The sequence below is a fragment of the Misgurnus anguillicaudatus genome, chromosome 22, assembly GCF_027580225.2.
Source record: "Misgurnus anguillicaudatus chromosome 22, ASM2758022v2, whole genome shotgun sequence".
Taxonomy (NCBI): Eukaryota; Metazoa; Chordata; class Actinopteri; order Cypriniformes; family Cobitidae; genus Misgurnus; species Misgurnus anguillicaudatus.
Window position 1 is genome coordinate 43,887,720 of NC_073358.2, and position 13,455 is coordinate 43,901,174.

The following is a 13,455-nucleotide window of genomic DNA, read 5'->3' on the forward strand; positions in this document are numbered from 1 at the left end:
GTGATAAACAGAAAAGAAGATATTTTGATAAATGGTGGTAAGCACACAGTTGACAGTAACCATTGAATTCCATCATATTTGTTTTTGCTACTATGAAAGTCAGTGGTTACCATCAGCTGTGTGATTTTCATCATTTATCAAAATATATTATTTTGTGTTCATCCGAAATAAGAAATTCATACAGGTTTAGAACAACATGAGGATGAAAAAAATGACAGAATTTTTATTTTGGGGTTAACTGTCCCTTCAGCCATTTTTATTTCTTTTGCATATCAATTTTATTACTATGGAAGCCAATTTCCACCACATAAGAAAAACATTCATGCTCTGATAAATCATAATTATGAGATAAAAAGTCAAAATTATGAGATGAAATGTCGAAATTATGACTTTAAAAGTCATAATTATGAGATAAAAATCTCATAATCTCAAAAAAAAAAAATCATGGTTTGGTAAATTGTAATTATGAGATAAAAGTAGTTATTATGACTTTTAGTCATAATTCTGAGATAAAAGTAATTATTATGACTTTAAAATTCATAATTTTGAGTTTTTATCTTATAATCATGACTTTTTATCTTATAAATATAAAATATAATTTTGACTTTTTGTCTCATAATTTTGACTTTAAAAACTATAATTTCGACTCTTACCAGAAAATGATTTTTTTCCTTATGAGGCGGAAATGGGCTTCCATATATTACATAAATTTGTTTTTTAATTATAATTATATAAATGATATTTCCTCTCCTAACATTCTTTCATCCCATCCCATTTCCTGTTCTTCATGAACTCTTCACAAACTTCATTTTTAACATTTTAATCCATTCAGAACTTCTCAATCTCTTCCTGTCTGACGAAGTGCAGAAGAGGATAACGGTTGTGCATGCATTTGAAAAGCAATCACCTCAAAAATGTCTTCCTGCTATTTTTCTACATAGAGAGGACCGTGGTCAAGGTAAAGTCAACGGACAACTAAAGCACGGCCTAGCACGTGACTGCCATCTAGGGACACCTTCAGGAACTCCACTGAGTCCCAGCAGACACACCAATGTCAAAAAAGTCACAGGCGTTGGTGGAACTACATATGAGATTTCCGTTTGATGGAAAAGAAAGCTGTACGCTCCCTGGAAGGAAAAGCACTGCCATGGCAAATCCATCTTCAGTTGTACTCAAGGAAAGTCTGTTTATTGTTTTATAAAATTATACTTTGACTGACCAGTCAAAAAAGACACTGTGACTGGTCTCATGGAAGAAGATGGCCGCAACTTTCCATGTGGCCCAGTGTAAAATATAATATAACAGATGCCGCTTCGACAAAGGAGCCTCTTGTGGAGCATTCAGGTCACATAGAGATCACACACAACAAAAATGCTGGTGTAATAGCTTAAAATGGAAATTTACAAAACCATTAAGGGCTGAATATGTAGTGTTGTTTTAAATATGTGTGTGTATAAATTCAAAGGTCCCTTATTAAATGCAAAGGTGCTCAGTATGAGGATTATTCTTTGCAGTATAGGTCTCAGTAACCTATATGAATGTGACTGTGTATGTACATGCTCGTGACACCATTACTGATAATTCTTAACAAACAATCAGGGTTTTCCCCCAGTCATTTCATACCATGTTACTGGTCTCCAAACAAACCATGACAGCACTTGTGTAGTGATAAAAACCTACACAGAAGTAATGGTGGTCATAAACACATTTTCTAATGTAAGACTATAAGCTGCCATTGTGATATGTGTATGTAATATTATGAGTGATTATAAAGAAAATGTTAAAAGATAAGTATGTTGCCTGGACGAATACTGGCCATTGTTACATTTTTCAAGTGTTTTATAGTCGAAGAGTTAGTGGAAAATTAAACAACCCCTTCATCTTTGATGGTAAATCCTGTTACCTTTATATTTAGAGTTGATTTTGATATATACAGGTGTATTATAAGTTTTTTTTTTGTAATTTCATTTAGTTGTAGAGTAAAAAGTGATTGCTATAACCCAAAAAGGATTATGAGGATCAATCAATACACTTCATTTCTTTTGTTTTTGTAACTTTGTGCTTTTTCTGTCTTTCAGTAGTTTGGTATATATCACTTTTCATACTGAAGTTCAGATCAGAAGTGGGTGTTTGTATTTTGTGTGTTTTTTATTTTATATTTTATAATTTATTTGTACAAATTAGTATGCATTGTCATTTTTTAAGTGTGAAAGTAGTACTTTTTATTTTAATCATAGTGAAAGAACATTGAAAGCCAATGATGTGGTGTTGTTAAAGGTTTTGGGGATAACAATCAAATCAAGACTAAATCCCTTGTTATTGAAACGATGGATCTCTTTGAAATACTTTAATAATTGAGTACATATGACACATGAACGCAAAAGCTGGTATTTGCTTCTGTCCCTTTCATATCATTTGATGCTGAAATACCCACTCTAAATAATGCTGGTTTATTTTTAACCCAGCTTTGGGTCAAAAAGGGATGAGCCCAGGGTTGTAATTTAACCTAGACTGTAAACATTCTTTGTTGCACTTAATTGTTTAAGTTTAAACAACTTGAATTAATAAGTCAATTCAACTTTTTTGATTAGTTAGCTTTAGGTGCAACAAGGATTTTTTTACAGTGTATGCTGGGTTGTTTTAACCAATGGTTGGGTCAAATATAAACATTTTCTGGGTTAATTTGACCTTTTTTGATCATTTCTATATAAGAAACCAGAAGAATTCTCTTAAAAAACGTGAACTGTATTAGAATAGTGTGTATTGTTTGGGCAGTTGTAATGAAGTGTCATTATTACCTTTAAAGTGGGAAATGTATTAAGGGTTGTTATATTTCATTGAATTGCATGTTTGTACAAGCACCCATTTCCTTTTATTGGGAACATTTCCTGGTTAAACCAAGCATATGTTTTGACCTTTGAGAACATTTAGGGCAATTTAAAAGAGCCCAACCAACATGACATGATTGTCATTTTATCTTAATTTTTTTACTAATAATAATTTAGTTTATTTTTACTCATGAACAGCACAGGTGATGTGGCAAATTCTTACCTACATGCTCAAAGCAAAACTTTAAACTATGGCCTCTTTCACGAAAATAAAAGCTGACATTATAAGGAGTATACAGTAGTAATTGTTGATTGTGTAGATGTCTTACAGAAGAACCATCAGACTACAGTATGAAAGTGACCCAAAGTACTTCATGACTCGTGATTTTCTCACAGATCTGCCTTGGAGGTCTAACAAATCAGTGGTTTTGATCAGTGTGAAAAATCCTGAAAAATATACGTTGTTCAGTTTTGTTCAGCTCCTTAATGTTGTACATACAGTTTATGGGAAGGACTTTACAGTATGTTGGGCTCCATTTTTGTGAATGTTTCACTGTGTCGGGTCATATGGCATCACGGCTCCTGAAGGAGTGTTATGTTCATCACTGCCGCTGTCTGGCACAGCGCAACCTTCTGTTTAAATGAAACATGTACAGTAAAAAAAAAACAAATATGGGACTTTTTTTTCTGTGATGAAGTATTTGCTTCAGATGAAATGAAGACATTATAGTTTCGTATCAAGGTACATCTATTATTTTTGTTCATCAAGGAAAAAACAGAATAAATATAACTTTAACATTTGTTTCTGTCTTATCTTTATTCTTCTCTTTTAGTAAATTTGCTGTGTGCTAACAGAGATTAAAGAAACTGTTTAAAATTTTACCCTAATGATATCAACTTGATTTCAGGAGGCCGAGAATGAGACCCCTAGTACGTTATGACAACCTTTTAAAAACCATCATGGCCTCCATCCAGGAGACAAAAGAGAAGCTCATGCACACTCAAGCATCAATGGCATACGCCAACGATTTGGGTTTGTCCGATACCTGTTCTGGGCCGCCTATGGGTGTGCTAACTCGCGTCATCGTTTACTTTGGGGTTTGTACCTTTTGCATATCGTTAACGTATTAATGCTGCGTTTACACCAACTGCGTTTGAGGCATCAAAATCGCGTCTACCGCGCCTAGTTTGCCACTTGAACAGTTTAAATGCATTTGCGAGTCTAGAGCGAAGTAGACGCGCGGAAAAAGCAAGCATTGACGCGCTTCAGGGGCAAAATCCACTTCTTGTGGGAGGGGCAAGTGCTATGCGGTTGTCTGTTTGCAAGTTGGCTGCTGTTGATTGTGCATTTATCGAGAGAGTTACCGGTTTGTATGTGGTCACCTTACTATAGGGGTAAAATAAACGGCGCGGGTCGATAAACGTCACGTGACTCAAAAGTGAAATGTGTATTTACAACTTACCAGGTTGCCCAATGTCCTTACTGACACACTTCCAAGCGAGGTCCTTTTTATTCCTGACTCTGTAGAAATAAGAACTTGTGTCGTATAGCTCTGGGTGACTGCTTACGGAAAATATCAAGCATTCCTTCAGGTTGAATGAGTGACTCCGGGGGAGGCTGCCGCCACAGCAGCAAGCAGGCTCCTGATTGGTTAACGCGGCGCGAAATTCCGCCAAAGTTCAAATTTTTCAACTCGGGCGTCAGCCGCAAATTCGTGTCAAATGCAATATGCACAAAAAGCACCATTCGCAAACTAGACGCGCGAATGAGGTGGAATCGCCCTCCAGACGCGCATTAACGCGTCTTCACATTCACTTAACATTGAAATCACTCACGCTTCACGCCTCTACAGCGGCTGGTGTAAATGCAGCATGATACACACTTACCAAAGGAAATGTATAAACGTGAATCGGACAATAGGTGCTCTTTAACGGTACATAAAAGATACATTTGGTATCTCAGAGGTGCATACTTGTACCTAAAAGGTACCGTCCCAGTGACAACTTTTGTACCTTTCTGATACAGTGTATATAAATCCTATGTGGGTCATCTTTGCCCCTGAAACTGATTTTACAGGTGCACCCAAATTTCTCCAGTTGGTCAGTAAAATAGTAGCCTTCGTATTTGCCCCTTAGGACATTTATTTTCCTAAATCTTATAAAAACTCACATGCTGTTGTCTAAATATTACATAGGCTACTAGATGTAAATTAAGTGCTAATATAAATTATTTTAGGCTTTTTAAAACGTTTAAAACCTATTGACCTATGAAAAATATGAACTATATTTTTGTATTTACTTTGTAACCTGTACACTTAAAACATAAATTGTAAACATTAGTCTCAAACCATTATAATGACAAAGCATAATGTAAACTAAATAATAATCAGTTTCCTCACATTTGCGTGTCCTTGGCCCCTGTTTGTTGTGCGTCATATCGGATAGAAATCAGGGAAACTTCACCAAAATAAATAACAGCCTTAATGAAAACATTGTTTTGCCTTTTAGCACGCAGATTAAAGGTAACTCAACTCCTCAAAGCATTGTGCAATGGCATTAAGCGTTTCTCTTACTCACCACCGTCTATTTGATCTCTGCGCTCGTGCGTGTCCTCGAGTTATGAAGGCGCGCCCCCGCGCTCCCTCAGGTAAATGGGGAACGAGGACGAGTCTCAGTGAGCGTCTCTGCCTGAGCTGAAGTGACCAAAATGGGTCTTCGTGGAGTGACCGAGACGCGGGTGTTTGTGACAGTCTGTCTGCTGTGGATGAGTGGATGTGTCTCGCAAAAAGTGAGTTAATGTTTGCTGCAATTATAGCCTCACTTTCCTTTTTTGTTTGTTTGCGGTTTGTTTCGGCTTGTCAAATGTCGCGAGGTGTTGTGTATAATGTCAGGTTTATGCTATATTAGTTGTATAACGTATAACGTTACTGGTTTGAAGTGTTTTTAACGTGTTTTGACGTGGATAAGGTGTAGAGTGAGTTCTGTGATGAAACTTGTTGTGTGGTCCGGGTTCGGTTCAGCTCGGGCCAACGAGTTCGTGGTCGGGTGCGTTATAAATAAGTAAATAAAACACAATCTGCGAAATGTTTTATTGAGTTTTAGTTTTTTAGACGACAGTTAATTTTTTTGTTTGTTTATTTATTTGAAAAATTATAAAAACATTTTAAGGGAATATAGCCTACAAATGTTTTGACAAAAAATTTTTTTTGGAAGCCAACATAGGCTAAGGTGTAGGTGTAGGATGTGTATTAAAATCCACAACCCAGATGCAATAATACCCAAGAAATAAAGATGGGACAGCTCATCAAAGAACAAATAATAAATTTCATTTTTTTTCTTGTGCACATTTATGAGGAAGGTGTCAGTAAAGCACATAAAGTGTCGGATCCGCGGTATGTAGAGCCCTAACGTTAGATCTGCACAATTCTGACCTGAATGCAAAACCTTTATGTTTGAAATTGTGACATCATCATATTTAATCCACTTTTAACTATTTTGCATACATGTAGTGCAACCTATATAAGTTCATGACAACACTACTGTAAATCATCAAGTTTCAGAATCTGAATGTGTTCATAAACACAATAGTAAGCATTAACTAATTTTTACTCTGTTTAAGTCACTCTTCACGTGCTAAAAAATGTAGGGTTTGTGGAGTATGTTGTTAAGTCGAGGCTTACTGTATTTATGAAGTGATTAGCAGATTCCTGTGGAAAACATGCTGCACTCGTGCATTTAAACACATTGCTCTGTGCTTATTTCCTCATGCTGCTGTTTATTTCCTCATGCTGCCATTCAGCAACACATATTTCTTTTTCCAGGCATAGATGTCATGATTTATTGACTTTTACAGTTACACTAACCACAAAACTTTTAATCCAATTTTAAAGGTGCACTCAGTAATGGTTAATAGTAAATCATGCACATTAAAGGATTAGTCCACCTTCAATAAAATTTCCTGATAATTTACTTGGCCCCATGTCATCCAAGATGTTTATGTCTTTCTTTCTTCAGTCATAAAGATTTTTTTTAGGAAAGCATTTTTCTCCAACTGGACCTCAACAATTGGAAGGTCCAAATTGCATTTTCAGTGCAGCTTCAAAGTGCTCTAAACGATCCAAACATTATTTTGTAATGTTTTGCTTGCAAAAACTACTTAAATGTCCTAATATAACTAGTCCTGGATTAATCTTAACCTTGTCCGGGAAACTGCCACATAAAGCACTGTTTTATTCTTTAGTAGGAAGTACATGACATCTGTGCTCATTACCACTCTAAAAATGGCTGGGTTATTTTTGACCCATAATGGGTAAATATTGGACAGAACACACCGCTGGGTTAAAATAAACCAAATGCTGGGTTGTTTTTACCCATCTGCTGGGTTATTTTACCCCATGGTTGCATAACAACAACCCAACTTTGGGTCATTTTTAACCCAGCATGTGTTCGGTCCAATATTTAATATCTCTTTTTTTGACATATACGAATAATCTCCAGTTCAGCTTTCTCCAGTTCTTCTGGAGACAACAACTTAGAAGTCATATTGGATTTGAACTTTTGCATCTCTTTGTTAAGAGTCTGTAGTTGTGACTTGTCCATGATTGACTTGTCATGGTAATCAGTTGTCAATCTTTTCCTTTCCTTGCTTAGATCAATTAAAATGTTCCTGAATCTAAGTATCCAAGCTATGCCTTTTTTCAAACGCATCCATGAAGAGTAGTGATTGAAGTATGGCAGAAAATCAAACTCTTGCTGAATTTGTACAGTATTCACCAGAACACTCCCTTTTACTTCTGGGTCATTAGAAGACATTGTACCTACATCAGTAGGATCCATGGGCCACGACTCTTGTGGTTGAAGAAGAAATGAAGGGCCAGAAATCCAAGTCTTGTTTTTTAAGAAAGAGGTTACCTTTAAACCTCTGGAAACCAAATCAGCTGGGTTGTTGAAAGAGTTAACATACCTCCATTGTGTAGTTTCAGAAACCCTTTGAATTTCTGCAACTCTGTTGGCTACAAAGCATTTGAACCTAGAAGTCTCATTTTGGATGTATTTAAGAACAGATGTGCTGTCTGTCCAGAACACAGAATCCTGAAGGTTTATCTTCAGCTCTCTTTTCCACAACTTGTCCATACGACTTGCAAGCGTAGCAGCAGTGAGTTCAAGACGAGGGATAGTGATTACTTTCAAAGGTGTTACTCTTGCTTTACTCATTAGCAGAGTAGAATGGGCAATTTGTTGATCATCATGAAGCAACAAGTACGATACAGTGCCATAACCTTTCTCGCTGGCATCTGAGAAGTGATGTAATTGGGCAGATGCAACTTCTCCAAAGTTGTCAGGTTTAAAACACCTGCGAACCTCAAATGTATCCAATTCATGAAGTTCATCCAACCAACTTGTCCATCGCTGAATGTACACTGTTGGTATAGTGCAGTCCCATCCGATTTTCTCTCTACATAGATCTTGAAGTATAATTTTGCCACGTAAGATCACGGGAGACAGAAAACCAAGAGGATCATAGATTGAACTAATGATGGAAAGAATTCCTCTTCTGGTTAGAGGTCTGTCTCTGATGGTCACCTTAAACTTGAAAACATCAGATTCAGCACACCACTGAACACCTAATGCCCTTTCCAATGGTAGCGTGTCATGTTCCAAATCCAAGTTCTTTATTTTCTGGTCTCTGTCTTTCTCAGGTATGGCGTTCAACACAGTACGGCTGTTACTGATCCATTTCGTTAATCGAAATCCACCTCTGGCACATATTTCAGTGAGTCTTTGGTACAGCTGTACTGCATCAGAATTTGTAGGCACAGATACAAGACAATCGTCTACATAGAAGTTATTAAAGACAACATCTACTGTCTTGGCATCATACAGATCCTTATGATCCTCTGCACACCTTCTCAATGCATAGCTAGAGCAACTTGGAGACGATGTTGCTCCAAACAAATGCACAACCATTCTGTATTCTTCCAGATCACCATCAATGTTTCCTCCTGGCCACCATAGAAATCTCAACAGATCACAATCATTAGGATGTACCTTGACCTGATGAAACATCGATTCTATGTCAGCCATCATAGCAACATACTCCATTCTGAATTTCACAAGAACACTCACCAGCGGACTTGTTAGGTCTGGACCTTGCAGAAGATGTTCATTCAATGATGTTCCTTGGTATGATGCTCCACAATCAAACACCACTCGGATCTTTTGCTTTTTGGGATGATATACCCCATGGTGAGGTATATACCATAAGCGTCCATCATGTCGTTCCAATTCCGCTGTGGGAACCTTTTCAGCATGTCCTTTCGAGATGACGTTCTCCATGAAATTAACATAATCAGAATGAAATGAGGGGTTTCTTCGAAGCTTTCTTTGAAGATTCAGAGCACGTTGTTCCACTATTGCTCTATTTCTTGGCATGACTACGGTTTCATTTTTGAGTGGAAGGCCAATGTAGTAATGTTCATTCATCAGTCTTGCTGATCGAGAAACAAAATTCATAAATTGATGATCTTGCTTTGACAATCCTTCTTGTTCCTCTTGAACACATTCAGGAAAGTCTGTCTTGAACTGCCGCTCCCACAACTCATCCAGCTTCATAACTGTGATCCTATTAACAGTCATATGAGGATATTCCTCAACAGCATGCTTCTCCAGTCGATTCATTGGTCCATTAACTGTCCACCCAAACATGGTCTTAATAGCATATGGACTATTATTCTGACTACGAATAATCTGCCATGGCTCCAATGCCTCTGGTACATTAGCACCAATCAACAGCTCTACACCAGCATCAATTGATGGTAAACAGATGTCACTTAAATGAGGCCAACAAGCAAGATCATTTTGTGTGGCGATGTTAGCTTTACTTACAGGCATGTTCTTCTGAGTGTATACTTCTGGCAAAGTACAGTAATGCTCTTGATTCAATCCTGACACTTCCAAATCCTTAAGAACATGACAAAAGATGGATTTATCTTGATTCATGGTTCTCATCAGTATGTTGATTTTCTTAGCAGAGAGATTGAGCTTTGACATTAAACTCTCTGTGCAGAAAGTTGCAGAACTTCCAGAATCCAGAAATGCATAGGTGATCACCACTTTACTTCCTTTCTTAGATTTCACACATACAGGAACAATAGACAATGCACAATTGTCTTTACCAGCCCCAGTAAGAGCACTGGATTGAAGCGAGACCAAAGCACTACCCAGTGTAGGCTTTGATTCTTCTTTCCTACTATACTGAATGTTCTTTTTCTCTGATGAAGAAATATGAAGAAGACTTGGGTGCTTGAGATGACATATCTTACATATGCTTCTCTCCTTGCAATCACGGCTGACATGTCCTGTACATAAGCAACCAAAACAAATCCCCTTCTTCTTTAGGAAATTAATCTTTTCTCCATGAGATTTCTCAGCGAGCCTTTTACAGAAGTCCAGTTCGTGTTCCCCTTCACAGAAAAGACAGAAACTTTTCACAGTCTTCCCACTACATTCCTTCACATCAGTTGCAGTGACTGTGGTGGCAAAACTGCTTCTAGATTTGGAATGAGATGATTTTACATTCAGATTTCTTCCTCCACTAGGCAGAACATCTTGAATGTTTCCAAATACTGGATCCGTGAGTATTTTCACCTGTCTTTCTATGAAATTCACAATGTCAGAAAAACAAGCTGGGTGATTACGTCTTTCCTGTAAATCATATGCCACTATCCTCCACTTTTCTCTCATCTTATAAGGAAGCTTTGCAAGAATGACTTGCATATTGGTAGCAAGATTCAACTCATTCATGTAATGAATATTCTGCATAACATTACAACAACTTCTGAGAAACAAACCATAATCCTGCAGAGCTTTAGCATCCTCAGACTTTATCACTTTCCATACGAGTGCCTTCTCCATGTAAGCTGAGGCTATCCTTACCTCATTGCCAAAATGCTCCTTTAACAAAGCTTTGGCCCTTATGTACCCTTGAGAAGGAATCATATGCCGACAACTCCTAACAAGTTCCTTAGGTTGCCCTCTTGTGTACTGCTCTAGGAAGTGTAAACAATCTGCCTCACCAACTGCTTTCCTTTCCACCACCTCATCAAATGTCTGTATAAAATCATAGTAACGTAATGGATCCCCATCAAAGCATGGGACCTCCCTTGGAGGAAGTGAAGATGAATTACGCTGCTGAATTAATAGGGCAGCAATTTCATTTTGCTTATCAATCAGCTTAAAAATATTTCCTCCTTCCAAACCATCGTGTGAACTTGATCCATGTGCTCCGTGCACTCTAGGTCCATGTCCATTATCATGACTGGTGCTGGGTATGGCTGGTTGTGATGGCCTTGAATTAGATTGTACAGTATATTGCAGTTGTTGAACTGGTTGAGTTGGAAAATGCATTAAATCTTCTTGAGAAGCATGAATCTGAGTCTGTGCATAAGATGCAGGTGGATGTTGTGACACCGCACATGAACTCGAAGGTAAGAATGATTCCACATGAGGAATAAGAGATTCAGCTCTAGTCTGTTTCTTCCTTAAAACATTAGTATCAGAAGGCTTAGTAGATACACTTGATTTCGATTTTGAGTCACTATATACTTTCATCTTGGCCATTGATACAGAGATTTCAGTGTCAAGCTCCATTTGTTCTTTTCTCCTTCTCAGATCTTCCTCTTCTTTCTGCAATGCATGTTTTTGTTGTAACATTTTCTGACGTGCCAACAAGGCTGCCATCTCGGCCTCTGTCTTGAGACGAGCAGATGCAATAGACGAACGACTGGTTTGAGATCCATGAGTTGTGTTACTAGACAATGTTTTCCTGCTCACATTAGAAACACTGTCTGTTGGTTGTATTTGATTTTGTACATCATCATAGCCAGCATTAAGATTCTGATATTCACTTTGAACATGCATATTGTGAGATGATGAAACTGGTTCAAGCGAAGATGTAGTGATAGAACTCAACAGAGGTATAACAGGATTATCCATTGGCCTTGTAAAATGTAGAACAGGGAGTGATGATGAGCAAACATTTGCATGGCTTTGAGTAGAACATGATTCTTTAGTTTGAGCATTTTGCCTGGGATTTTCCTCTTCATCCAACCATTTTTCAACATCTTCCACAAATCCATCATTGTGCTTACATATTGATTCAAACCACTCCATTTCTTTATTTAGTTCATCAGGAGGTAGAAACACAAGTATCTTTTTGTGCAACACAGATACATCATCCTTTAAACATTTCAAAGATGCCAACATTGAACACACCTGTGGAGCTTTGTCATCACATTTCATGAGATCTTTCATAGTTAAAATCATGCTCTTCATTTTATTCACCATAGCCTTTCGTTCCTTTTGCAATCCTTCAATTTTAAGTGCCAATGCCTTTGCTGTAGGCTTAGGCTCTCTCTTGCTGCTCTCAGCAGCGTTCTCGTTCTCATCTGCGTTCATTACGACCACAACGCAATCCACTTTCTTCAAACAGCGCCGTGCACAGAGCGCACTAATCGATCCAACACCCATTATGGGTAAAAAATAACCCAGCCATCTTTAGAGTGCATCACAACTGTGGTACAATAAGGTTGTTATTTCGGCAACCCATTCTCACCAAAAAGCGTACAAATGACACGCAGTGTGATTATCGTGCAATAGATACGCCAAATTCCGCTTTTGCGTGCATATGAGGCGCCAGTGCTTCCCATTCACTTATATGGCGAATCGTTTTGTGTCATTTTATTTATTGTTTTCTCATTTGTTTTCAGTTTTTTTACCATTGTCGCTTGGGTTTAGGGTTAGAACAACTTTTTGTTATATAAAAATGACATCCTAACCCAAACCCCATCTCTAACCCCAACTCCAAGCGACCATGGCTTAAATATAGACAAAATCATAGAGAAATCTGTATATTAAATAACCTAAACCTGCTTAAACAAATCTGAAATCTAACACTAAACCCAAGCGGAAATGGTTTAAAAAACAGAAAACAAATGAGAAAACAATAAATAAAACGACCCGAAACGATTCCCCATATAAGTGAATGGGAAGGACTGGCGTATCATATGCACGCAAAAGCGGAATTTGTCGTATCTATTGCACGATAATCACACTGCGTGTCATTTGTACGCATCTTGGTGAGAATGGGTAGTATTTCGAAGGTGACAAGCTGTCAGATTCAGTCACAACTCTCCTTCTTGAAGCATGATGTCCCTGACAAGTTTCATTGCAGTGTTAATGATTGCGTGAAATGTTGAGGTTTATTTCTAGACTAACTTAACCCAACATAATTGGGGTCTGTCCATATTTTACCCAACCATGAGTTGAAACTTTTCAGCCTGTTGTAGAGTTTTCTTACCTGCTTCTTTTAAAAGCTGTCTTTGTCCTTTTGCATTAACTAGAGTTTTGAAACTGAGAGTGTTTTTTGTTGTTTCTTTGATTTTACAACCATAATTAAGGGATAGCGAAGTAAATAATGTCACTTTTTGCTTAAGTCTTTTAGGCAAGGTGAAAGGATGGAAGTAAAAACTAAACCTTATGGGGTAGTTTCCCGGAAATGGCTTCAATCTAGTCCCTGACTAAAATGAATGTTTGAGCTGTCTTAACTTAAATCGGCTTGCACTGACAT

The 13,455-nt window shown here is 37.6% G+C and overlaps 2 protein-coding genes across 3 annotated transcripts in view; both read left to right on the forward strand.

Moving 5' to 3' along the window:
* The window catches only part of zdhhc8b (zDHHC palmitoyltransferase 8b), an 89,328-nt gene extending 85,699 nt beyond the window's left edge, over window positions 1-3,629 (forward strand). Inside the window, exon 11 of one of the 2 annotated variants that reach the window (XM_055198597.2) lies at window positions 942-3,629. In XM_055198597.2, coding sequence (XP_055054572.2) covers window positions 942-1,104 — 163 coding nt within the window. In that variant the 3' untranslated portion in view covers window positions 1,105-3,629. Of the gene's footprint in view, window positions 1-832; window positions 873-941 lie in introns of those variants that run through there. The other variant, XM_055198598.2, reaches the window with a different exon arrangement.
* Window positions 3,630-5,405: 1,776 nt separating this feature from the next.
* Window positions 5,406-13,455, forward strand: part of LOC129439786 (uncharacterized) — a 31,890-nt gene continuing 23,840 nt past the window's right edge. Inside the window, exon 1 of the mRNA XM_055198596.2 lies at window positions 5,406-5,616. Within this exon, the coding sequence (XP_055054571.2) occupies window positions 5,536-5,616 (81 nt within the window). The 5' untranslated portion in view covers window positions 5,406-5,535. The remainder of the gene's footprint in view (window positions 5,617-13,455) is intronic.